The sequence below is a fragment of the Rattus norvegicus genome, chromosome 13 (assembly GCF_036323735.1).
Source record: "Rattus norvegicus strain BN/NHsdMcwi chromosome 13, GRCr8, whole genome shotgun sequence".
NCBI classification, from domain to species: domain Eukaryota; kingdom Metazoa; phylum Chordata; class Mammalia; order Rodentia; family Muridae; genus Rattus; species Rattus norvegicus.
The window spans coordinates 70,413,361-70,440,256 of record NC_086031.1 but is presented as its reverse complement, the minus strand read 5'-3'; the positions used below and the strand labels follow the sequence as shown (position 1 = coordinate 70,440,256).

The following is a 26,896-nucleotide window of genomic DNA, read 5'->3' as shown; positions in this document are numbered from 1 at the left end:
GTAGTATCTGATTTTTGTGCTGAAAGGAAGGGTCAAGGAACCAGGTAGAGTGATGTGCAAGGCAGAGGGGACAGATTCTGGGGACTCTAAGTAGCTCAGACCCACTGTAGGAAGCCAGGGAAGTCTCCTGATACCACGGTGAGTGGGAGGGTGGGTTGGCGTAACACATAGTAGATCTCTTTCTAGGGCTACTCTTTGGAAAATCAGAAACTGTGTCTATATTGATTGATTTCCGGGGTCTGCTTGTGGTGCATATTATTTATAGGAAGCCTAAGCAGTGAGGTGGATACTTTTCCTCAACTCTCTTTTCCTTCAAGACACCTCTGCTTTAGGGGAGAGGGGATGGTGAAGGTAGAGAAGCCAGGAAAGCCAGTGGGTGTGAGGGAAGGATCAGTCAGATGGATGTGGAATCTTAGCTGGACAGAGATAAAACTCAGGCCACAGGGCCGGAGTGTGAGAGGCAGAAGCAGGGGCGGTGACAGCACAGTGTCCTGGAGTCAGTGCTGGAGGGCACTCTGAGAAGGTAGGCGTGGGGATGTCATCCCAAGGTGGGATGACTGGAGTCAAGGATTTGGGCAGACTATCAGAATGAGCAGCTGAGGAATGTGAGGGCTGTGAGCTTCTGGGAGAGATCAACTAACAAACAGGCAGCACGGGAGGCCTGCTTGACGAGGCCACTAGTGCTGGCAGGCACGATGCTGAGTTGGGGACTGTAGTCACCAAGGACTGAGTATGGGGTGCTGGGGTGAGAGTCAGTAGCATGGGGAAGACAAGAGAGTGGTGAGGTGAGGTTGTAAGGAATGGTGGCTTGTTTCGTCACAGAGTCTGCCATGCACAGGAGCTTGGTGAATGGGGACAGTTCTTGCTGTTTCAGTGACTACAATTGTGTGGGTCTGGTCACATGACAGTATTTAAACCATCAAAGGGTGAGGTGTGTGTAGGGTTTTTTGTGTTCTAGCTGTTCTGTGTCTGCAGGCCCACTGGTGTCTTTCCATAGGATGCAGACACTGTGACTATGTCCTTGCTCTGGTGAATACCCCAGCTCAGGCCCAGCAAGATCAGAAGGGTTGTCAGAGACAGGAGCTCAGACCAGGGGGAGCAAAGATAGAAGGACTGGCCCTTCCTGGGGTCAGAGGAAGCGCTGAGAGATGGCTCTGATGTCTTTGGACTTCCTTAGCCCTTGAGCTGTGTGGTGGGTGAACATACTTCAGGGTGAGGGCCACTACAACGGTCCCTGCCTTATGGGACTGGAGACCCTATGGTTCAGGTGCTAGGGACATGTGAGGGATGTGAGGTCTTGTATTCAAGCTTGATTTTAGTCAGGGGTGCTGTACCAGCTTTTTGTTGCTGAGCCGAATCCCTGAGAGAAGCAACTAGAGAGAGGAACGGTTCGCTTTGGCTCTGCCTGGCAAGATTTTCCTTCTCATTATGCTGGAGACGGCATGGTTGTGGAGCAGCTAGCCTTGTGTTGATGAGGGAGTAGAGAAGAGAGATGGGGCACTCACCTGCGGGCCAGCATTTCTCCTCTTACTGCACCTGGACCCCTAACCTATGGGATGGTGCCATCTCCACTGAGTCAGGTCTTCCCCCACTTAGTAACCTCTGGAAATGCCCTCCCAGACATAGCAGAGTGGTCTTTACTAACCTCTCAGATGCCTCTCAATCAGCCAGGCTGATGAACATCCTAAGCCACCCAGGCACCAGATCTGTGTTTGTCACCGTTGATGGTGGCTTGCCGTGTGCCACTTGTGGTGCTTAGGAGGGGCTGAGTTCAGATCTCTGTCCTCTCATTTGTTGGTGAGTTAGCATGGCACCTCTCTCTGCCCCAGTTTCTCATTGGTTACAAGGTGGTTCAGTGCCCACTTTTCAGCTGGGACACTCTGGGGACATCTGTGAGATGACTGGTGACAATGGCAGCAGTTGTCCTTGTTTTAGTAAACTTCAGCCTGGGACTCTATGTCATGACCTCACTAGAAAAGCTTCTGAAGAGAGCTGTTGTTTTCTCTTGGGAGTCGTTCTTCCCTGGCTACTGGAGTACACCTTTCAGAAGTTCACCCATTCATTCATTCATTCATTCATTCATTCATTCATTCACTCACTCATTCATTCATTCACTCACTCATTCATTCATTCACTCACTCATTCACTCATTAACTCACTTATTCATTCACTCACTCATTCATTCACTTATTCATTCACTCACTCACTCATTCATTCACTCACTCACTCATTCATTCACTCACTCACTCACTCACTCATTCATTCACTCACTCACTCATTCATTCACTCACTCATTCACTCACTCATTCACTCATTCACTCACTCACTCATTAACTCACTTATTCATTCACTCACTCACTCATTCTTTCACTTATTCATTCACTCACTCATTCATTCATTCACTCACTCATTCACTCATTCACTCATTCTGTGGATCTGGTTTCTCCCCTCCTGCATGCTAAGTGAGGCTAGGAAGAGGGGCTGACATAGCATCTTTCCTAGCATCCATTTCTCTCTTTGTGGCATGGTTTAACCCTAGTGTCTTGGGAATGCTAGGCATTCCTTCTCCCAGGCCACTGTCCCCAGCCCCTTCTGTGCATTTCTGTGCTTGGATATGCTCTAGCTGCTGTCCCCTGCTGTCCCCTGAGCTTTAGCCAGGCACAGGTGGCAGGGATGGCCTTCTGAGAGTGAGTCCAGGGTGCAGGATTCGTGGAGTAGGCAGTGCCTGCATGCAGTAAATTCCAGGCTGGGTGTTGCCTGGGAAATCCCCCGGAAGCCAGCTCTTACCTCTGTAGCTCATGTCCACCTCTTCCCTCACCCAGCATCCTTCAAAGCCAGTCAGACTATTGTTGGGACTATTGGCTCTCTGTCTAGCAGCCACGCTCAGAATTCTAGTTTATTTTGGGCCCAGTTATTTTTATGTCTGTGAGTGTTTGTGTCTGTTAATGAGCCTGAGGAGGTGAGAGAGCTATCGACTTCCTGAAGCTGGAATTCTAGGCTGTTGTGAGCTGCCTGGTGGGTGCTGGGAATTGAACTCAGGTCCTCTGCAAGAACGAAATGTGCTCTGTGCTGTGAGACCTTCCTCCAGCCTAGGCCCAGGATTTTCTAACATGGCAGTGTGTTACAGTATTGCTGGTCACACGACGAATGTGTCACCTGCCACAGCTTCTCCATCCGAGACTCTTCCTGGTCTCATATTGGACACTGGAGTCCATTGTTTTCATACAAACTGCCCCACCCCACTTATTCTGGGACAACTGGCTGTGACTGGAGTGCTCCTTGGGGCAGGGACAGGCCAGGGAGCTCCAGGTCCAAGGCAGTGCACAAAGTACCTCTGTCGAGGATCCCGGTGGCCATGCTTCAGGAGAAGAAGGTATGGGGGGAGCTTCCACATCTCACTGGTATAAATCCCACAATCAGAAAAATTGCTTCAGCGGCCGGAAAACACGGTAGCTGCATTTGTTTTTCATTTTCCTTGAGCACTTGCACCCTTGAGCATGAATCACTGTCGGGAGGAGATTAAATTTGTCCCCGGTTATCTTTCACATCTCCGTTGCTCTGGTGTCAGTTGGCTTCTGGCTACTGAAAGCCCAGTGGCTTCTCAGAGGCTGGTAGAAGTGGCTTTCTTGTGAGACAGGCAGCTGCACAGCTCTGCTCTGCTCTGCTGTGCAGTCTCCCCTCAGCCCTCTCCTCCTTGGTATCCGTAGGTCTGGCTTTAGAGAGGTCTTTCCTGGAGAGAGGCTTCTGCCCCGGCATCTTGTGCAGCAGGTGTGGAGGGCACCCCTACTCCTTCTGGAGCTTCTTGGAAGGGTTGTGGCAAGCGCGTCAGAGGCATTGTTCATTGGTGGGGGTGGATGGCAAAAGTGTAGAACTGCTGAGAATATTTTCTAGTGACACAGACACAGGCTTCCGTCCTGTCTGCCTCCTGTCCCACTCTCCCACACAGAGGGACACACGGCCACGTGCACACATAGGACAGAGCTGTCCTGACTGAGTTTCAACCAGGAGCAGCTGCAGCTTTGCGGCCTGTGGAAGAAGCCTGGGTATCATCCATGTTGTGGGGAGTTGAGGCTGGTGAACACCTAGCACTGTGGTCACGTTTAACTCTCTGTGAACGTCCTCTGATTTTTTTTTTTAATTCATCAAATAGAAACTGCTCTTCTGGGTTCTGCATCCCTAAGAAAGTCTGACAAAGCCCAGGCTCCTCTGAAACCCAATTCTGACTAATTTGTGGGGCTCATAAGAACCCCAAACTCCTGCTCTGTAAGGCTAGCGTTCTCTAGAGTCACATCTCAGCCCCTCACACCCAGCCACACTACTGGCTGCTGGGGAATTCCTCTTGATATGGAAACCCCCACTTCTCTCTAGGACACCACGTCCAGGGTGGGGGCTGTGGAAACCACGGCTGTCTGTGCCTGTTGCAGGCCCCTGCAGCCCCCTCAGCAGGTATCACTGCTGCATAAGCGACCCATCATTCTGCATTAATCTGGGATTCATCATGATAGCCATGACCATAATTAATTTATTTGGTATTAATGTGGATGAAATATGTACTGTCCTTTCAGGGGAAATCAGGCTGCCTATAAGCATTAGTTAAAAGGACCATTAAAATCAAACCTTCCCCAGATCCATTAGGCAAAGTCTCTCATCCTGAAGAAGATAAAGTTCTTCTGTGTGAAGTGTCATGAATAATTAGGTTGATTGCTGTTTTAAACTCTGCCCCAGCTTCCCGGCCCCTCCTGCCTCCCTCCCGCTTCCCTTCCAGACCAAGGAAGAATTACCTGTGGACAAGCACCCCCTTGGCTGCCTCGATGCTAGCATTTCTCACTGGCTTCTGTAGCCACTGCCATGTCTCTGTGTGTCTGGGATGCGGGGATGGACTTCAACTGTCTCATTGGATGCTGCTTCCAGTGCAACCTTCTTTTCCCTTGCTAGCCCTGGTTAAGGAGGGCAGCGAATGGGTCAGTCATTTCCTGAGAGCTACTGGAAGCAGGCTTTTTCTAAGTGAGATCTGCAAGTTCCTTTCTGGAGAATATAGTAAGGGTTTGGCAGTGTGGCTTCCTGGGCCAACCTAGGACCATGGCATCCCAGAGCATGGAGAAGGTTGGGCTTTCCTGTGTGTGTGTGTGTGTGTGCGCGCGTGTGTGTGTGTATTTGGGGGATAAGCATTCAGAATGGGAGGAGACTTCAGGAGAGCCTCACCCTGCTGAATGTGTGAACACACATATGCTGTCCCTCAGTCAGCTACACAGGGCTCCTCCTATGGGAAACCCTGCAGAAGGCTATGTATGCTAGACTGAGTGTCCCACAGCATACAGGGTTTCCTAGCAGGCTGTTCTTTTAGGAAGAAGGTGTTCTTTAAGAAACACCACAAAAGGCAGGAGGTAAAGGGTGACTTCTTGCTCTGGAGGGCACTTAGGAACCCCTCCCACTGCCTCATGCATGGAGGGTGTCCCTGTGGACCCTGGGATGTCAACCTTGGAAGGGAACTACTGACGACTCTGGCTCTGATACGCCCCCCCTCCCCTTGTTTACTGTAACAGCCCCCGGGACACAAAGCAATGAAGCTAGTCGGTGGCCTAGAGTACCGGTGAGCTTTGGTGTTCCATGAACACCAGAGTGGTGGGGCAGGAGAGGGTGGATGAGACCCCAATCCTGACCCCCTGTTTTTGCTTCTCTCCCTGCTGCCCTGACAGGCGCTTTGGCACAAAATGCACAGCGTGCCAGCAGGGCATCCCCCCGACCCAGGTGGTTCGCAAGGCTCAGGACTTCGTCTATCACCTGCACTGCTTTGCCTGCATCATCTGCAACCGGCAGCTGGCCACGGGGGACGAGTTCTACCTTATGGAGGATGGCCGGCTAGTGTGCAAGGAAGACTACGAGACAGCCAAGCAGAACGGTAAGCGGAGTGGCCCTGCTCACATGCCTCCAGCGCTTTGCAGACTGTGAGCTACGCACTGAGGTGCCTGCCTCTCTCCATCCTTCCTGTCCAGCCCTCTGGGCCCCGCGGATACTCAGCCTAGTCCGAGAATTGTAACCAGAGCTCTACAGTGAGATTCCGTTCTGAGCAACCCCCAAACCCTCAGACCTTGCTGGCTTTGTGAAAGCATTAATAAAGCTGTGGTTATTAGAGTTGCTAAGGTCCTTATGAAGTTGTGAGCTCAGTGGTCTCCTTGCCTGGAGCACAGCTGGGAGCTTGATTGATGGGGGTGAGGGGTATATTTGGGGCATACACCTCCTTCATCATCTCATTCCTCACAGGACTTGCAGGGCTGGCTTGTTTTCAGCTGTCTCTTCCCTCTCCTCAGACTGTGGGCTCAGGGGAACTGACTCTTGAGTGCCCAAAGCCCCAACCAATTTTATGTATTTCTTTCTAGGTCTTTCCTGGACTCAGTTACCCATGTTATCTGGGTCTAATACATGGAGAAATTAGGTTTTCATGGTGTGGAGCAGGCTGAGGCAAATCTTCAGGGCCCCATGTGATTCAGTGGAGCCAACCTTGGCTTTGGCTTGTGGCAAGATGGGGCAGGAGCCTTCTCTCTCTTGGGGACTCCTAGCTCTGGCCTCTCCTGGTGGACCAAGGACATTGGTCTTCTTCTCTCAGGGACCAGAGACCTCTCTAGATCCCACCCAAACCTTAATGTGCTCAATCGCTCTGGTTCAAGGGTTCTGAACCTTCCCAATGCTGTGACCCCTTAATACCGTTCCTCATGTTATGGTGACCCCAACCATAAAATTATTTTTGTTGCTACTTTGTAACTGTAATTTCGTCACTGTAAAATGACTCATACTATAGATCCCTGTGTTTTCCAGTTGTCTTAGGTGACTCCCAAAGGGGTTGAAACCCACAGGTTGACAACCACTTCTCTAGTTCCTAAAGCTCCATGCTGTTGCTCCAGGGTGTCACAGAAGGGTGTCAACACAGAGATAGCAAGGCCATCAGAACTCTGTCACCTCTACCAGACCTTCATGAAAGCAATACCTCTCCTGGGCCTGTCCTGGCTTGAATTGTCAAGGACCTCATGTTGACCTGTGTGTTCTCTGCCCAGAACCTCTTGGTTCTGTGGGTGATTCCAGAGGGGAGGGAGGCTGTCAGGAGTGTCACCTGGGAGGCCAGAATGACATCACAGGTCTTGTCATCTTCTGGGAGGAGTTCGGGTATCTCATTGCAGCCTTCTGTAGGACACGGGTCTTGGCACCCAAGGCTGTGTGGGCAGCTTACAGGCTTGGAGCTTCTCTGGCAAGTTGTATGACAGGCTGAGTCTCGGCCTTGTCACACTGGGGTGTTTCCTGGGACTGACAGGAAGTTGCTTATAAAGGGGAATACTAAACAAGAACAAGGGCCTAGCAGAGAGAAATGTAGACAGGAAGTGAAGTACGCTAAAGGATTAAAAACAGCCTAAGGTCCTTGTTCCTGGTTCCCAGGTATCCCTTGCTTCCAGCCGTCAGACAGGCTGGGGCCCTCCCTCCTATGCAGGAACCCTTGACATGGTAGGGGACGTTTGGCTCTTTTTAGCTGTCATTCCTTCTCGTTTCTCTAAACCTTCTTCGGGACTCATAATAACCTGCCTGGAGCTGAACAAAGGGTCTTATATCAGCGATTTGCATCGTGGTGGGAATGGCTTTGTTCATTCATCTCACCTCCTTTGATATTTATATTTTCAATACGACGACACTGCATTTTATGCCAGGGACAGGTTTCAGGAGACACTGCATAATTCAAAATGAACATATGTTAAGGCTAATTTTCCACGGGGATTAACGCTGTAAGTGTGTGTTGCGGGGAGGTATTTCGCAGTCTCACACCAATCCATAACCAAACTGTAGGTCGCCCTAATGCTACTTTCTATTTCCTCAGCATTATCTCCAGTACCTTGCTGAATGCTCTCTCCTAAATTAACAGCCCAGGGTGTCATGGTCTCGCTTGGCCTCCCTCATAGTGTTTTTTTTTATCACATTTAACTTCCGCACCAAAGTTATTGATTTTTGGGTACATTTTTCAGCATGAGCACTGCCACCACCACTTAATGAACACTTGGATGACATTGTTATAGGATATAAAAAAGATTTTAAATTATAATAACAGCGAATGTTATAATAACAGCATAATAGTTCCCATAATCACATGAAGAAAGTCCCGTGGACATGGGCAGTGGCTATGGCACCAAGGTGCCCTGGTGACGGGCACGGGCATGGGCTGCACGGAAATGCTTTCTAGTTCACACGGCCAAGCTTCGCTGAAACTAAGTGAGTCTTAGGAACTGGGTCTCCTCCCCTGCCACAAGCATACAAACATACCCTGACACACACACACACACACACACACACACACACATACACACACACACCCTGCCACACACACACACACCCTGCCACACACACACATACCCTGCCATACACACACACACCCTGCCATACACACACACACACACACACACACCCTGCCACACACACACATACCCTGCCATACACACACACACCCTGCCATACACACACACACACCCTGCCATACACACACACACACACACACACACCTGCTATACACACACATACACACCCTGCCACACACATACACACACCCTGCCATACACACACACACTGCCATACACACACACACTGATACACACACACTGACACACATACCCTGACACTCACATTCTCTCTCTCTCACACACATACACACACACGCATACACACATACACACACACATATACATACACACCCAACATATACACACACCCTGCCACACATACACATATACCACCACACACACACATATGTCCTGCCATGTACACACACACACAATCCTGACACACATACCCTGACACACACACACACACACACACACACACACACACACACACACACACTGTTTCTTTTGAAGAAGGGATTCTTGCTGTGTTGTCCACAGCTGGGCCTCAAACACTTGAGCTCAAGTGATCCTCCTGCCTCAGCCTCTAGAGTAGCTGGAACTATCTAGATAGGCTTTCTTTCTTTTTTTTTTTTTTTCATTTTTTTTCTGTTTCATGATTTGAAAGTTTTTACATGAAGGCCATCTGCATATTTTGAAAGCACATACTTTGTTTATATAATTTAGATTTGCATCATCAAACAGTGAGCTCACCAGTGTCAGTGTCCCTGGGTATGGGTACTTCCCCACGATGATGCCTATTCTTCCCTGGAGGTTGTCTGGAGGAAGGAAGTGGGGCAGAGGAGGCCTGGCTACTTCCACTCAGCTGATCCCATTAAGGTGGTTTCCACTACAGATGACTCGGAGGCTGGGGCGAAGCGGCCGCGGACCACCATCACGGCAAAGCAGCTGGAGACACTAAAGAATGCATACAAGAACTCCCCAAAGCCTGCCCGGCATGTGAGGGAGCAGCTCTCCTCCGAGACAGGCCTGGACATGAGAGTGGTACAGGTGAGCCAGTCTCCACCGCTTTGCCCCTGAGTGATCCAGGCCTGAGGCAGGTCTGTGTCTCCCGCCTGAGGGACAACTGGGACATGAGTGACACCTGGTGAGCGGTGGCGCTAGTGTACAGGGAGCTGAGTTCTGGGGTGTGGGGCTCAGGCGAGGGGACGGCACCCTGTACTTAGCTCTGGCGCATTACCAAAGCTTTGGCCCATTTTCCAGGGGCTTTGGGTGCCGCCTGAGTGTTATTCCTGTGGGTCTGGGTCTTTAGGTAACCCCTGAATGTGTTCCCTTTGCTTTGTGGCAGGTTTGGTTTCAGAACAGAAGGGCCAAGGAGAAAAGGCTGAAGAAGGACGCGGGGCGGCATCGTTGGGGGCAGTTCTACAAGAGCGTCAAGAGGAGCCGGGGAGGCAGCAAGCAGGAGAAGGAGAGCTCAGCAGAGGACTGTGGGGTTAGTGACAGTGAGCTGAGCTTCCGAGGTGAGCAGGGCTGGAGGGGTGAGGCTGAGGCCCTAGGTGAGACACTAGGGGACGCTAATCCTTGCCAGCAGGAGGGATCTTTCTGTTGACAACCTCTTGGGCACAGGGTTTTCCTAGACTTTCACTAAAGGGTGGGAAGGGCGTTCGTGGCCCTTCCAGAAGGGGCGAGGAGTAAAGAGCAAGAGAACAGACAGCGGTTGCTGAGATACAAAGGCTGGGGTCCCGGGGACCCAGCCTAGCCCTGTCCTGGCCCAGAGGCCCCTCCCACTTTCCTGTTGCCAGAGATGCCCTCAGCAGCCCACACAGTTGTGAGCAGATGGCCATGTCTTTGCCCCAGCCCTCCTGCACCTCTCCCCTTTGCAGGGACACTGAGCTCCTCCCACGGTCCCCTAGAGTAAGCCGGTCCTCCAATCCTGGTGGAAGGAGGACATGCTCAACAGGCCTTTTCCTGGGAAATCAATAATGTGAGTGCATGACGGGGAACTGGCTGCGGTTCTGAGACCCCTCCCCCCACCACTCACTCCATCTGTCCTCTGCACACCAGCTTTGCAGCATGCGCTACGTTCAAATCTGTGCATCAGCAAAACTGCAGATTACCGCATGAGTGGGTCCTCAGGTTGTTTACAAATAGCCACGACTGTTCTTGGTCCCCGAGCCCGCAAATACAGATTTATTTATTTATTTATTTATTTATTTATTTATTTATTTACTTTGGGTAGGGAGGGAAGAGTCCTATGCCGAGGGTCAGAGACCTGATGTCTAGGGTAGCTTTGCCAAAGCATCCGTTTCTCCCGAAACGGCTTTACCCGGGGATGTCGTCCTTACCCATCTCACAGAGTTGGCATCTGTGGACACACCCAGCTCTGGATGTGCTTGGGGAAAGATAAGCACACCTCTGTACATGAAGATAAATGGATGGCATGGCTGTTCCCATTGTAGCCTATCACAGGGACTGCAGGTACCAGGCGAAGGGCCAACTTAGCCATTTTACTGTGGAAGAGTCTAACCTCCGCCTTCCTGCTCCCTTTGAACGACACATGCTCCCTCTTTCTTAGTGTTTGGGAATCGGAGAGGCGAGGTTTTGAAGTCTAGTCACAGTGGCTGTTTGTGGACTGGTAGACACGGGGAAGGAGGACACGGAGTACTTGCTTACCATAAGCACAAAGCTGTGACGTCTCTGACCAGAGCCCAGGGCGCCACTGAGCCCAAATGCTTAGGACACAATGCTTAGGACCCAAGGAGGGCCAAGGAGATCTGTGCCATTCCCAGGCCTTTTGGCAAGATTGGGAAAACAGGTTAATCCCATCCGAGCTGCTCAAACCCATGCCTGGAACACAGAGGAACACTATCTCTCATGGTTTGTTTCTCTTGGGCACGGGCAGGCATCTGACAATAACGTGTTCTCTCTGGGAAATACTCAATCTTGTAATTCTTAAGACTAAACCTACTCACCTCTGTTGGAGAGAGAAATTCCTTCAGAAAATTCCATTAGATCCCCTTAATGAAATTCTTCAAGAAACCAGAAGGTCCATTTACCTTAATCGAGTCTTTCTTATCCTCAGTAAGTAGGTTATGGGATATAGAAAGGCACTGAGTTTATGATATTGAACTCCGTTTTGGGATGGATCAGGACTTTACCTACAAGTCTAAGAGTGGTCCTTAGCCACCTTTGTCAGATAGGCCTGTTTCTCAACCAGCCCAAACAAGTACTTTCCTTGGTTTGAAAACCTTCAAAGTGAACCAGATCAGCATGGTTTCCGTTTGTGAGGGAATGTGGTCCACCGACCCCTGGCAGGCATTCACTCTCCTCAGGGTGGCCAGAGGAGCTACTCTAGACCACCAAGCTCAGCAGCCACTTCCAGCCCCTGGGGCCTGGGGACTTGGCTACAGGCCTTCCTTATTTTCCCTTTGGTTGGTTGCTGTCTGGGTGGCAGGCTGACGTGTTGGTGTCTGATCCGGGCTTGGCAGGGAGGCAGCTGCTGTCCCTGGGCATCCTTCCTGGCCATTGTGTTGCTGGTTGTGAAAAGCAGGGGCCACAAGAGTCCTGGGCACTGACGATCAATCTCCGTTCTTTTGTCCACAGAAGATCAAATACTCTCAGAGCTTGGCCACACCAATAGGATTTATGGCAACGTGGGGGACGTTACAGGCGGACAGTTAATGAATGGGAGCTTCTCCATGGATGGGACAGGACAATCCTATCAGGACTTGAGGGATGGGAGCCCCTATGGAATCCCCCAGTCTCCATCCTCCATATCGTCCTTGCCATCCCATGCTCCTTTGCTCAGTGGGCTGGATTACACAGTGGACAGTAATCTGGGCGTCATTGCCCATCCAGGGCAGGGAGTAAGCCAGACACTGAGAGCCATGGCTGGGGGGCCCACCTCTGACCTCTCGACAGGAAGCAGTGTAGGCTACCCTGATTTTCCAACTAGCCCAGCCTCCTGGCTTGATGAAATGGACCATCCTCCTTTTTAGACCTTCCTTGCCACCTTACTTGTCCTGGCGGGAGAGAATGTCTTCAAGGATCAAAAATACGCCAATGTGAATTTCCATTATTTTCAATGGAAGGCCTCGGCCGATTCCTAGGAGGTGGAGACCACACTAGGATGCTGCTTTCTTGGGAAGAGACAGGAGAGCGGCCTCATCTCTACCACAGCACAGGGGTGGACAGCCTAGGACTCCAAGGATGCTGGCTTGTTGGCTCCCTCCCTTCCCACCCTGCTTACAGGCTTTGGCTGCTCAGCGCTTGGACAGCACCAGGTGACCGTGACAGGCCACCTTGGCCTTTGGGAACTCTGCTCCAGCTGGTACATTTCTCACTTGGCCTCCCTAATCACCCCTCTCACCAGAATCAGGATTCCTGAGGGAGAGGCACCATGGTCCCCTGAGAATAATAAAATGGTTTCTGGACCTCCTTGATTACACCTTAATTTTCAAAATAAAGTCAGTTATTAAAGGCTAGTAAAAACACCACGGCCAGTTTGATATTTAAAAAAAAATGACCCCATCCCATTCTGTTTGCTGCTGTGAAAATAATGACTCTTTTCCCTACCTGCAAACGTAACCCAGAGTCAGTCTGGGTTTAAAAAAACATCCTGTCTATATTGTTGAACCCCTGATGGCAAGAAATGGCTTCCACTGCAAGTGACTCTCACGGAGCCGAGTGACTCTGGATCTTCCCACAGAGTCTGATGAGTCCCCTTGGTACACAGTGCCTTTTAATTTGCTCCCCTAGACAGGCTGAGGGCCACGAAATGATCAACGCTAGCCCACACAGACCAGAATGACAATCAGTGAAGACATTTATAGATACGCTTGGATCCCCAACACGAGGTCTGTTTAGCCACACTCGGATGTCAGTCTTCCCCCACCTCCTGGTTTTGTGATAGGGCAGAAGTAAGCCGGGAGAGTCCACAGTACTCTGAGAGAGTTGGCTTTGATGAGTTTGCAAGGCTATTTTCTCTTAAAACAATGGCTTCCTCTGCCGCACTAGCTGATTCTGTTTTTGTTACTTCCAGGGACCAACCAAACTTTTCTTTTTCTGGTTTGTTTTGTTTTGTTTTGTTTTGTTTCGGAAGAATAACAGAGTTTTCTAGTTGGACTTGTGCCATACTGCAGGCTCCAGCCCTGTACCTAGAAAGCCCCAGCTCTCTGGCCAGCCCCAAGGCAGGGACCCTCTGCCTGCAAGGTTGGCAGTTACTGCTTTACTAAACCTGCAGTAGGGAGCCCAGCCTGGCTCTCAGTCTGTCACCAAGGCTGCACCTCTGGTAGACACTGCTGTGAGTGGTGGCAACTGCCATTGGCGTGGCCCATTTCAGGTGCTCCGGTTCCAAAATGGGGTCTTAGTCAGCTGGAATTCATTCCCACCTCCTCAGGAAACTGGTTGATTTCTTCTGGCCTCACATTCTTTTAAACAAGACCTGAGAGGAAGGAAAAGGGGAGAGGGCATTGCCTTTCTTTTACATGAAGTGATGAGACCAAAGGCCCAAGGACCCCCAACCCTCGCCCTATTTTTCCTGTCAGTCAGTCAGCCATATTTTGAGGGTTTGAGGTGGCAGGGGGATGAGAGGAAGAAACCCATTTCTTCTTTGGCTGCTGTCTTTTCTGCAAGCCTCTTTCAAAGCTCAGTTCAGTTAAACGTATTCATTGGACAAGTTTCCTGCTCAGCTCTGTAGTAGTGTTTTGGTGGGCCGGTCTTGCTTTTCTTTGGAGAGTACAAACTCAGACTTCTTTCTTGAGATCTCTTCTGTAAGTGATGATATCCACAAGTCAGTGCTAACAGAATTCCCCAAAAATGTGAATGCTGGGGCGGGGGGCAATGGAGAGACAGATGCAAGATAACAGGACATGTGAAGAAACACCATAAACACCCCATTCTCAGCAGAGCCGATAACACACAGGAACAAGACAGGCTGGGCCCTCTAGGTGAAAGGCTGCCCGAGGTGGCCCCTGCCTCAGTTCGACTGGACTGTCGGTTGGTGTCTCCTGGCTTTGTGTCTTTGAACATTGTTGATTGCAGTTGATTGGGTTTTGGTTTTGTAAATGAGTTAATTATACTCTCGACTCAGTAATGGGAGGACGGAGGCTGTTCTCACTCATGCTAACACGAGTGTCTTGAGGAAGTTGGTGAGCACCGCTGTGATGTTGGTAGACGCTTCTTGGGTTTCTTTGGAGGTCATTGGGCTGGCAGGGCTCTTAGGATAGCACTGGGTAGGAGGCTCTGAGGGCTTTAAATTCTGTTCAGAGCCAGCTCTCCTGAGGGCAGCACACTCTGGGACCCGTTTAGAAGCACAGCCACTACAGGGCTCAGATTTTAAGTGGATCTCCCTGCAAGTTCTGTTCAGACTACGGCTGGGCTGGTATCCCAGTGGGCACTGCATGCCAAGACCTACGGCTTGCCTGTGGGTCAAGATGGAGAACGGAAATGCTTCCTTAGGAGGGTCTACACTACGATACCAGGTGCCCTCTGATAGCCTTTCCCTCCTAGTCTTGGAGGAAAGATGATTTCAAAACACGAAGTGTGACCTTGTAGAGTCACTTACAGCATTTGGGCCCAGCTTTGGCTCTAAGACTTAATTGATACATGTTAGGGCATGTTCATCAGACCTCTGAACACTGGGACAAAATTAAAAATTAAGTTAAAAAGAATCCCATTTCCAGGGCCATCTGGATTAGGCAAGGGTGGAGGCAGAATAAGTCTGAAGAAGTCTTTCTCCAGAAAGTGGGAAGGTAATCAAAATGGCCAAAATGTCAAACCCCACGGCTGCTGGTCATTTGGGCCGGTGATCTTGGTGAAGTCTGTGAGTGCAGGTCCATTTCCCTCAGGCCCCTTCTGCTGGTTATAATGTGAGGTGAACACCAGGGACCATATTGAGAAATTGGTACCCGCTAATTAATACAGTCAAGCCACAGGGAGAGACCAAAATTAAGACCCGAGAAAAGCACTGGGAGGTGTGGCCTGAAGATCTTCTGCCCTTAAAAAACATAAAATCTAGTAAGATAATTGAGGGCTTTTAGCTCATCCTTATTAAGCCCAATTTGCAAGAACACGTGTAAAAGAAAGAAACCTGTAGAAGGAAGAAAGGCCAGTCCCACACGTGATGCGCTCAGGCTGAGGCCGTGGGGCCAGGAAGGGTGCAAGGCTTCTCAGCTGGGGCTTGTACCACAGTCTGCCATCCTGCGTCCCCACACAGGCCCTCCCGCACCCCAGTACCGACCCCTAGCTCTAACCATGGCAAAGATGACCATACCTCCTCAGCCAGCGGGGGCCGGAGGCTCATTTTTTGACGGTGCACTTTAAAAATTGGAAACAGTGAGATGAGATGAAGAAAAATTCAATTAAGCGGAAATGAGTTTTGTTTTATTGCCTGCTGCTGAAGGGCTCTGGGCACGCTGAAAGCTAAATAAAAGCACACCACTGGCTCTCTCTTTCTTGGATTGGTCAAGGGCCCCCCACCCCTCCTTTTTTTTTTTTTTTTTGCAATCGTTGCTCCAACTGCTCTACCAGTGACTGGAGCCAAAGAGAGAGAGAGTCCAGCAAAGCCATCCCATCCCCACTCTGCTTGTTAGGACCACACTAAAAGCACAGATTCATGCTGCTAGCTCGGGTGAGCGGACAGCTGCAGGTGTGGGAGGGGCACCAAGCGTTCCTTCGATTAGTGAGGCAGAACACAGGTGGACAGAGCCAGGCCACCTCCCCTCCCACCTGACGTTGCCACCTACAGGCAGGGATCACGAGGGACTTTCCTGTGTGAGGAGGACGATGTATCCGGTCAGAGGCGCAGGTTCAGGGCCACAGGACCCCCGATGCTGCTCTGAGCTCACACTTAAGACCTCAAAGTCCCAGATCTCCTAGGCATCGGATTGTCGCCCCATCCTCCATGGTGTAAATTTTGTACAGTTAAAAAGAAACGAAGTTGCATTTCCTGGCAAAAAGAGAAGAAAAGGAAAAAAAAAAAAGCACCCACCCCTCCTTATTTATTGCCATGTGACTTTGGAGAGCCCGACTGGTGCGTCTGTTTGTATATGCCTCCTGTGTGCTGGCATGAGATGTGTATGGTAAAACTGTAAAATAAAGATGGAGATTCTTTAGAAGCTGATGTGTCTTGCTTTTTATTTGGTTCTCTGGAGTTTCTCTCTTGACATAGGTAGCTTAGCAAGCTGGGCTGACACAGGAGCCTGTCAGCACCACAAAGAAACCCAAACCATAATTCTGAATTAAAAAATCACAGCCTTGAAATATCACGAGATGCCAGGCTGGCGGGCCACCAAGCCCTGGTGATTCTGCTGTCTCCATGCCCGCCCGCCCCAGCTCAGCTCTGCAGTGCATGCTGGGAATCCAAACTCAGGCTTGCTTACACAGCAGGTGCTCAGAGCCACGGAGCTATGACTGCGGTCCCGTCTTCGTGTTCAAATATCAATTTCCACAGGAAGAAAACAGACCAAAACATCTACTGACCACGTGATTAGTAATGACTGTCCTATGTTTTTATAGTCTTTCACATTTATGATTTCTTCTTTAAAAAGCATCTGCAGATGTCTATATTTGGGTGAGAGAAGACAGGAGGGCAGAAACCCCCACCCGAGTGATCAGGGGTCTTAGACAAGTGTTTTCTGGGGAAATTACCGTTTTTTTTCTCTGCAGGAGACATATTAGTATGAAGTTTAGTCAAAACGAGGAGAGCAATAGACCATCTCATTAAATAAAATCATCATCATCATCATCATCATCATCATCATCATCATCATCAAGAAAAACAATGACGATGACAACCACCGCCGCCGCCGCCACCACCACCACCACCACCACCACCACCACCACCACCACCACCACCACCCAAGGCACTGGGGAGATAGCTCAACAGTTAAGAGTGCTTGCTGTTCTTGCAGAATTTGGTTCCTGGCACCCATGTTGGGTAGCTTACAGCCTGCTATAACTCCTGCTCCTGGGGATCCAATACCCTCTTAGAACTCTGTAGGTACCAGTGCTATGTGCACAGATCCACACACAGACACACAACTATACAATAATACAATCATCTCCCCACCAAAAAACTCCCCACCCCCACCAGACACTGGAGTTGCTGGTTGAAGAGATGATCCCGACAGCTGTGCTGTGCTGTCCTAAGCAGTAGCTACAAGGCACACATGGCTATTTAAGTTTAAAGCGATTAATAGGAAGTGAGCCTGAAAGTTCTCACTCTTGTTGCATTGCAAACGCCCAGTAGCTACTTTGACTGGGGGCTACTGTATGAGGGCGATGTAACTTCTCGCACTGCAGAAGCGCCCAACGGCCAGCGCTAATAAAGTCTGGCTAGGAAGAATGGCCAGGAGATCTCTTGTCACCCGTTTAGCTGTTGGCCCACCTGGGCTATCTGGAGCTGCATGTTCTGAAATGGAAAATGTCTGCCTTCCTTTGGGTTCTCTTTCCCCTCTCTTCCTCCATGGATACACACCTTTTGTTTAAAGCAGCGCATTCAACTGACTTGCGTAAGGTCCAAACTCCGAGGCTGGACTCTGGGCCCGAGGTCTGTACTGCTGCCATTGGGATGCTGAGACTGGATCAAAGTCTTAGACACACCTTGTGCCCCAGTGTCTGCTATGGAGGAGATTTAAGTCCTTTGCCAAACTCATTACCTGTGGTTGGTATTTTATTCGGCCAAGGAGGGCTAAAGGTCTTGCTGGCTTATGTATCAAAGAAAAGGAGAAGAGATGAAGGCATCAACAGGAAATAGTTTTTTTTCTTTTCTCTTAGCTAGACCAGTCCTGGATGGTTTTTAGGGAAAACCACAGTGACAGGGAAAAGTTCTGGGGCCTCCCGGCTGGCGTCTTCACTATGTATTAATGAAACACTGATACTAGGACTGCTGCCAACCCACCTTGGAGAGTCTCTCATTTGGCTTCCATTCTCAGCCCCTCATTGGCCAGCCTGTGAGTCTGGCTTGTCCTGAGTGCAGTTTGCTGACAACCCATGGGACCATTTTCATCCTGTGCTGTGGTGTCGGTCGCTCCCACCACAGTGCTAAACTTTTGGAATTGCTGAAGGAAAGAGGACCTCAATGTTCTTCCCACCCTTGGTTTTCAAGAGGGCAACTACTTAAATAACAAAAGGAAGCGATAGGGTGGGGGCTGGAGAAGTGGCTTAGTGGTTAGAGCATGCACTGCTCTTCCAGAGTTGCCCGAATTTAGTCCCAGCACCCACATCAAGTAGCTTCCAAGTGCTTTTAACTCCTGCACCAGGGGTTGTGCTCTAACACCTTTAGCTTCCTGAGGTACAGGCGTTCACGCAACATGAGCATGATCCTTTCATGACATATATACTAATTAAAAACAATAACTTCTAAAAAAAGAATGGAGCTAGGCGTGGAGGTGCTCGCCTTTAATCCCGACACTTGGGTGGCAGAGGGAGGTGAATGTGTGAGTGTGAGACTATCCTTGGTATCTGAGCATATTCCCTTCTGACACATGAGATGTGGCGGGTACGTGCCTATGATCCTTGTACTTGGGAAGTAGAGACGTGAGTTCAAGGGCATCCTCAGTTTGAGACTAGCCTGGTGTACATTGAAGCTCTAGGACAGCCAAGACTACAGAGATACTCTGTCTCAGCAAACGAATTCTTAAAAGTAAACAAAAACAGACAGACAAGGATACAGACAAGAAACCACAGGCCAGAAAGCATTAACTAAGACCCACTGGGCTGAAGGGATGGCTCAGTTGGTAAACAGGTGACCTTGCTTCAATCCCAGAATTCAAGTGGGAAGCATAGAAAGTGTGGAGGTGGATGCCGACCATCCCAGCCCCAGGCAGACGGATCACCAAAGGGAAGGCTGCTCCGTCACGGCTACCATACTTCCTCAGGATACATCGTTCAGAGTTCTCAGTGCCCGCCTTCACAGGGGGCTCCGCCAGTCGCTCTGCTGCTGTGCAGTGCTCCTTTAGGGAGGACTATTGGATCATGGCTGTTGTGGGGTGGAAACAATGTGGTCAATGCTACTGGAGAAACGCTGGGAGTTAGGGGCAGGGAAACACTGCTTGTAAAGTGGGCCAATCACCAGCAAACACGGGTTTTCTAAAGGAGTCATGAAAGCCAGGTTTCCAAACTTAAATGTCTGACGCCATCGGCATCTGCCCTGGCTGGCATCCTCTCAGAGAGAGCAGGTCCCGCCCCCAAAGAAGCCTTTGTCTCTTTCTCTCCCCTTCCTTCCTCTCCTTTATTTATTATTGTGTTTTTATGCCAATGTGACTTCAAGGTCTCCCACCCGGAGAATGATTTTTCCCTTTGCTCATCTCAAACACAAGGTTGACTTCAGACATACACACACTGGCATATTACTTTGTAATTAAATTTAACAAGTCATAGGCTGTACTTCAGACAGGAGGCCCATTCTCAAAACAATATGGTCAAGAACAGCACCACAGGTGGGGTTCCTAGGACATAAATGGCTTCCAAGTGGTCACTGACACAGACAGGGTAGCCAGAGCTCACAAGGCCAGGATGTAGATTTTATGTTTATTATTATTTTAAGATTTATTATATTTATATGAGTACACTGTTGCTGTCCTCAGACACACCAGATGAGAGCATCAGATCCCATTATAGATAGTTGTGAGCCACCATGTGGTTTCTGGGATTTGAACTCAGAACCTCTGGAAGAACAGTCAGTTCTCTTAACCACTGAGCCATCTCTCCAGTCCTACTATTGGCTTTTTTAAGACAGGGTTTCTCTGTGTAGCTCTGGCTGTCCTGGAACTTGTTCCATAGATCAGGCTGGCCTCGAACTCACAGAGACCCCCCCCCCCGCCGACCCCTGTCTCTGCCTCCTGAGTGCTGGAAGCCAGCACTGCCCAGCTTATATATTACTTTTTTTTGACAGCTTTAAAATGTATTTATTTATTGTGTACATGTGCTTGCACACATGCTGCAGTGCACATGCAGAGGGCAGAGGTTGGAGGGCAACTTGCACAAGTTGGTTCTCTCCTTCCGCTATATGGGTCCCAAGGATTAAAACTCAGGTTGGCAGGGGCTGGGGATTTAGCTCAGTGGTAGAGCGCTTGCCTAGGAAGCACAAGGCCCTGGGTTCGGTCCCCAGCTCCGAAAAAAAGACCAAAAAAAAAAAAAAAAAAAAAAAAACTCAGGTTGGCAGCCTTGGCCAAAGACATTAAACTGGCTGAGCTACCTTGCTATCAATATTACTATTGTTATTATTATCATTATTATTGCTCTCATTACTACCACCACCACCACCACCACCACCACCACCACCACCACCACCACCACCACCACCACTACTACTACTACTACTACTACTACTACTGCAACGCTTTATCTTTTTCTTGCTAGTCAAACCTGGGCCAGCATCTTTTGTGTGTGGGAGGGACTTGGGGATCTGTGAAGGGGGGTGCTCTATGAAAGATAAAATAGAAACTGAAGTAAGTGGTCTTGGCGTATCCTTCCAGTTGGAAATAAGCAGCTTTTTCTTTTCTTTTCTGTGTTTTTTTTTATTTTTTATTTTTTTGAGCTATTAAAATGGTAAGAGGGTTTTAACGGATGGCTCTTCCACAGTAACAGAAAGCACAGGCAAGGACTCTGGGGTTAAATCTCATACCTGAGTCACCCGGGACTGGTTTATTATTGCAGAAAAACAAGCATCCAGACCTGACAGCTCCCTCTTCTCTCAAGTGGAGTCCTGGAAGTTGACTGCTCTCTGGCCAGCTGAGGGGTGGCTGCCTGCAGACAGGGACCTAGGGAATCGAGGTTACATTTTCAGCACCTGTCAACTGCAAGGCTTAGTTAGAGCTTCACCCGGGCTGGAGGCGTATGTATGATAACCAAGAAACTCTATTACTGGTAGGCTGGGACTTTCGTACTCCGTGTTGTGTGCTGGCTTTTTCCTTTTTTAAAAAATCATTTTAACATTTAATGCTCCTCAATTAAAGTGATTTCCTGGAGTGGATGCCAAGCTTTGTTCCGAATGCGCATTAACCACTTTCTGCATCGGTAGTTAAAGGCACCGAGGGATTTAAACAGCAATCCACAAGTCTGTTCAGTCAAGGTTTGGCGGGATAAAGCAGATTATAGACAATGATATATGTCTTTCTCTTCTTTTTCTGGAAGGGTTCCAAACTCACAGACAGGGCTAAAGTGCTATAAACATACCCAGGACTAAGCTTTGGGCTCCACAAATGTACTCTGTGAAAGCCACAGCACCGGGTGCCACTTTTTATCCTGTGTGCGTCGGTGCGCGTGTGCTTTGAGAGAGCCTTTTATTGCACAAAGTGTCCATCAACTGAACTTACCTTCTAAATATTAAAATAGAAATCAGGATTGCCACACAAGTGAGAGAGAGAGAGAGAAATCCTGGTGATGGGGCGGGGGTGGGGCAGCCCGCTGAAAGTGACTGCCTTCAAGGTCCCACTGTAGGGCAGCTCCTCCTGGTTCCATGTTTTTGTTGCTAAGTTGGTTGGCTTAATTGAGACAGGATCTTGCTACATGGCCCAGGCTGGCCCTGAACATCCTGCATCAGTATCCCGTGTGCAGAAACTACAGGCGTACATCACCACACAGTTTCTAGTTGTTTTCTAGCTTTGACTGCTAACTCCTTGAGAAGTTGAGTCAGGAAAATCAGTCAGATGATTCTGTCCTGCAGACAAAGCAGTGGGCACTCTGGGGACACCCTGCTCGTTAGGGCCAGGGAGCTGGGCATTGGTGAAGGAAGGAATATGACTCTCAAGTGCTCAGCATGCGCACCCTAAAACTTCAAGTAGTCAGTCACCTGACGGAGACTAACGGAGAAAAGCTTGAAGACTCACAGCCTGGATCTGCATCTTGCCTGAAAGGAGGCGCATGCCAAGGGTATCTCGGGGCTCTGATTACAGATTGGGCTTCACAGTTTTGCCTGTTCTACCCTTCAGTGAGATACCAGTCAACACGTCTGAAGAACTGATCATACGTGGGGTGTAACACATACTAGCTGATGAGTACGAGAATAAGTGACGATTCCCTCCCTAGAGCCTGACACTCTCTAAGCTTTGCACCAAAACCTCTGAGGGACTGTGAATGGCTACAGGGCAGATGCCTGCTCCAGGCAAAGTTCAATAATATCCCCATACTCTTAAAGTCACATTAAGGAAGTCCTGCTTTCTCAAGAGAGAGCCCGATAGGTGGCCACAAAAATCCACTAAATGCCCAATGCTGAAACTTTTGAAGGTGGCGATTTTGCTTATCCTGAAAATATGACTCGGGGAAAACTTTTGGATTTGGTATCAAAGGGCTTAGAAAATCCCTTAGATTTTGGAGAAATAAGATTCATGTATAATGTATATATTATAATATCATGAAGCTTATCTTAAAATGGGTCTTTCCCAGTTCCTAGTTTCTGACCTCGGGCAATGTCTCAGTTCTGAGTTTCAATTTCCTTACTTGGTAGACTAGGGGAAATGGCAATTATTTTATCTTTACAATTATTCTTAGGTTGAATTAAGTTCCCAGGAATTAATGTTGCATACAGATAGCAGCTTGTACACTGCAGTTGACATCACTGATGGGGGCCATGCTAGTGTACACATTCCTTAAGTAAAGAGACAACTGACTTCATGGTTGTTGCTTTGCAGTGTTGGAGAATACTGACAGTGTAAGGGCACATCCATCACAGCGGGGAGCACAGCGGCAGGAGTAGGGGCTGCTGTGGACTCCACACCTCAGAGGTGGAGGAAGCACAGACCTTGGGCAGGCTGTGTCCCTCCAGGCTGGTCCTGCTGCCCTATGTCTGCCAGGGAAGCCCCAAGCTCCAGATGTCCTACAGACTTCCAAAGCAATAGCTCTGCCAACTGGGACCAGGTATTAAGCACGAGTCTATGGGGGAACATTTCCGTTTCAAACCACAGCATGAGCCACGCCCAGCACTGCCCGTGAGGCAGCCAACTCCAAAAATGTAAATGTGAGAAATTTGCCCCTTAGAACTAGACCTAGTATTTTAATTACTTTGAAAACATTTGGCCAAAGTCACCTTAGGAACCAGGAGTTGATAAATATTTAAACTTAATCTTTCTCATTATGAAATGGAATCGGGTAGGTTCACTTTTATTGGGTGTTAAGAAGCATTTATAACATGAGTTTTAGGGGCTTGAAGTTTGATAATATCCTCCGCGTTTCAACTTAAAGAATAAACAGGTAAAAGTCTTCACGTTAAATCGATGACATATTTCCTTAGATAAGGAGCCCTTCAACAGCTGGCTCTGCCAGTCACATGCTCATTAATCCTGGAGATGATGTGCCGTACACAGAATAATAACCTATAGCCCAGTAGTTAAACCTGGCAGGAAGCTATGAAATACTTATTTAATAAGAGGGGTCACTGGATTATAGGAACCTTTTAACTGGAAACTGCTGAAACATTAAAACTGGACAGAACAGACAGAATTCCAGAGACGAGGCTTCAGCTATTCTCCTTCTACCTGACAAGCAAGGGGACAGCAGCATGTGACCAGCTGACTGACTCCTTGTTCTTCAGTAGTAGAGAGATTATTAAGATTTAGGCAGTTTCTGATGACAATTCATGATTTTAGATTTGTCTAGATAGGCAGAACATTAATTCTTAACATCTGCGCTGGTGGGAAGTGAGTGGGCTGGGCTAGAGAGTCTGTCAATAGGTTTGAGAACTGTCTGAGGGTTGAATGAAAAGCTGGAAAACTTCACACTGCATTGGGGGGTCAAACAAGAAGAGCAACTAGGACTCAGTAGAGTTGTCCTTACCCGTGGCTCCTGGGCGAAGCAGCCTGCCCGTGTCTGCCTCGTCCTGGCACTGCCTCTCTATACAAGTGGGGTGAATACAGAGAGAATGCCTATGGAATCATCCCAGAAAGTCAAGGAGAAGCAGACATGGTAAAATCCCAGCAGATACCCACAGTGCCACCGGTGAGCTCACTTCTGTACCGTAACAGATCTGAGACCAAATACTCCAGAGACCAACGTCTCGGCCACTCTGAGTGTGGTAGTCAGTACGGATTAGGTATTATGGCTAGATTCTTGGCCAATGACTTAAAAACAAAACAGAATCAAACAAGCAAACAAAATCACCATTGACTTGGGATTGGACAGTCAGCCTGGTAACAAGCATTAGCAAGTGCAAGGTCCTGGCTTTTAAGCCCTAGCACCCACACCACCACCATTACCACCAGCTCGCCTCCTACCCAGTTCTTTTAAGGAGGCACAGCCACGTCATGCATATCATCTGCTGGAGGCACTGGGCAGCTCACCAAGGGTTTTCCTCCTGTGATAGGAACCAGGAACTAATGGCGTCAGAGGATGGGTTTTTGGAAAGCATAAAGCCCTCAGAATTCCATTCCAACTGGAGCACTGTCCCAAGGCAGCTTTTCAAAGTGACTTGAAACTCCCTCACACTGAAGTCAGGCTCGAGCAAGGCCTCGGGTGTGGGTTAGTGCAGCTTGCTTGCCTAGCTCACCAAGGCTCTAGTGTTATTTACACACACACACACACACACACACACACACACACACACACACACTCAGCCTGAGTTCTGAAGCTAAAGTGAGTCAGACACTATGCCTTCTCTGTGATATGCCTTGACACGATTTTCTTTTTATTCCTCGTTTTTCATCGGTGTGCACCGAAACTATTGTGACTGCATCGAGACTAATGTAGAGGCAATGAGGGCCTCTTAGATCAGCAGGCAGAGGACAAAGTAAATGACAACTGTGAATAAATATTAAATACAGAAAGTCACAGCATGGTTTTGATCACAGTATCTTCAGTAAAATTAATAATAATAATAATAATAATAATAATAATAATGATAATAAACGAAGGAACTCAGGACGCAAGGCTAACGTGCTCATGCAGAGGCACATATCTACGAAGGTGGCATTCAGGGCAACAACAAAAGAAATAAAGGCTCTGGAACGCATTCGGAATGGGAAGACAGTGTGTGCAGTCTAGAAACGGAGGTGGGGAAGAAGCAGGTGTGTCTAGTTACTACCACTTTCCGAGTCCTTTTGCCAGTGTCTAGTAACCACTTTAAAAATGCCTGTATGGATTAGAAATATCAGCAAACTGAAGGCATGATGAGAAAGAATGAATTCTAACTAGTAAGCAAAACCAAAACAAGCTAGGCATCTTCAAGTGTTTGCTGAGGAATAAACAGAAATGCATCTCCTGGGAGGAGAAGGCTTTCTACGGTGTTCCCTAGTGATCAGCTGCCTTACCCACGACTGACGTGAAGCTGCTGGACTGACTGTAGGGAAAGTGTGCATCAGGGAAGATGACAGGCTGTCTGCTTCAGGGCAGGGCTCTTTGTTGATGAACTGCAGCCTTCGGTAATGAACTCAGGATCCGACTGGTATGTGACGGGCTAGCACGTAATTCAATAATTTAAAGAGAATGGAATTAACCATGACTCAGTGTTCTCTGACATTTATGGATGAAATCTATGGAAGACCCAGGGAAACGATCCACAGATGACTTTGTGATAGTAGGGTTTTAGGAAATTCAGAGAGTGGGAACAAAAGAATAGGGGTTTAAATAATAGGGCTTTAAAGTCTATATAGTTCTAAACCTGGCAGAACGAACAATAAAAATGTGTCTAAGAAATACTGAGCTCGGTCTGTAAAAGGAAGAAATAAGGAAAATGAAGTTCCTGGATGTTTCCTTGCTTAGACAAATAGTCTGACATGTTTAAATGAACGAGTGACTTGATTTGCCAAGGCTCTAGAGACGAACGAGGCAATGCCAGTTAAGAAGCACATGGAGTGTAGGTTGCTTTTACTGTAACCAATGCATAGCATTTTACAAATATATTGATGAGTGTGGACCACAAAAAAGTTAGGGTAAAGGTGGGCTCAACACAGCTGGGACGGCGGTAAAGGAACAAAGGAGAATCACACTAGCATCTCGGCATGCACCAATGTGTGCACCATTTCTACAGGCCCTTAGGAGATAAATTGAAACATGATTAGTTTTGGTGAATGGTTTGGTTTTGCATCTCAGATTGTACGAAGGTAGGCTACAAAAAAAAAAAAATCACAAAACAAGCAGTATTCATAAGCCTTATGTTGTGGAGGGGTTTGCTCCAGGATAGACTAGCTCAGGCTAACAAAAACTGTAAGCTGTGGCCCCACTATGCAAGGCACTTCCCAGTCTAACAGTCACACCTGCTAGAGAACTATTTCTTTTTTTTTTTTTTTTTTTTTTTTTTTTTTTTTTTTTTTTGGAGCTGGGGACCGAACCCAGGGCCTTGCGCTTCCTAGGTAAGCGCTCTACCACTGAGCTAAATCCCCAGCCCCGAGAACTATTTCTTAATGGCTGTGTTTGCACTGTGACTAATTTCTCCTTTCATTTGCTATTTAGTTTTCTTAGATAATAGGAACACCGAGGGCTTCCCTGGGTGAAGCTCTTGCAAGGGAGTCAGCTCAGGAAGGGCACACTGGCTTGCCTTTAGAGTGAAAAGCCCGGCACACTTGCCTGCTTATTTTCGCCCACTACAGAAT

General features: G+C 48.6%; 1 protein-coding gene across 4 annotated transcripts in view; it reads left to right on the top strand.

Moving 5' to 3' along the window:
• Lhx4 (LIM homeobox 4) overlaps positions 1 to 16,489 on the top strand; it is a 53,570-nt gene extending 37,081 nt beyond the window's left edge. For 2 of the 4 annotated variants that reach the window (XM_063272478.1, XM_063272479.1), the window contains exons 3-6: positions 5,697 to 5,899; positions 9,268 to 9,422; positions 9,721 to 9,892; positions 11,976 to 16,489. In XM_063272478.1, the coding sequence (XP_063128548.1) occupies positions 5,697 to 5,899; positions 9,268 to 9,422; positions 9,721 to 9,892; positions 11,976 to 12,370 (925 nt within the window). In that variant the 3' untranslated portion in view covers positions 12,371 to 16,489. Of the gene's footprint in view, positions 1 to 5,696; positions 5,900 to 9,267; positions 9,423 to 9,720; positions 9,893 to 10,255; positions 10,357 to 11,975 lie in introns of all 4 variants that reach the window. The other 2 variants (XR_005492253.2, NM_001108348.2) reach the window with 2 other exon arrangements.
• The last annotated feature ends 10,407 nt before the right edge of the window (positions 16,490 to 26,896 follow it).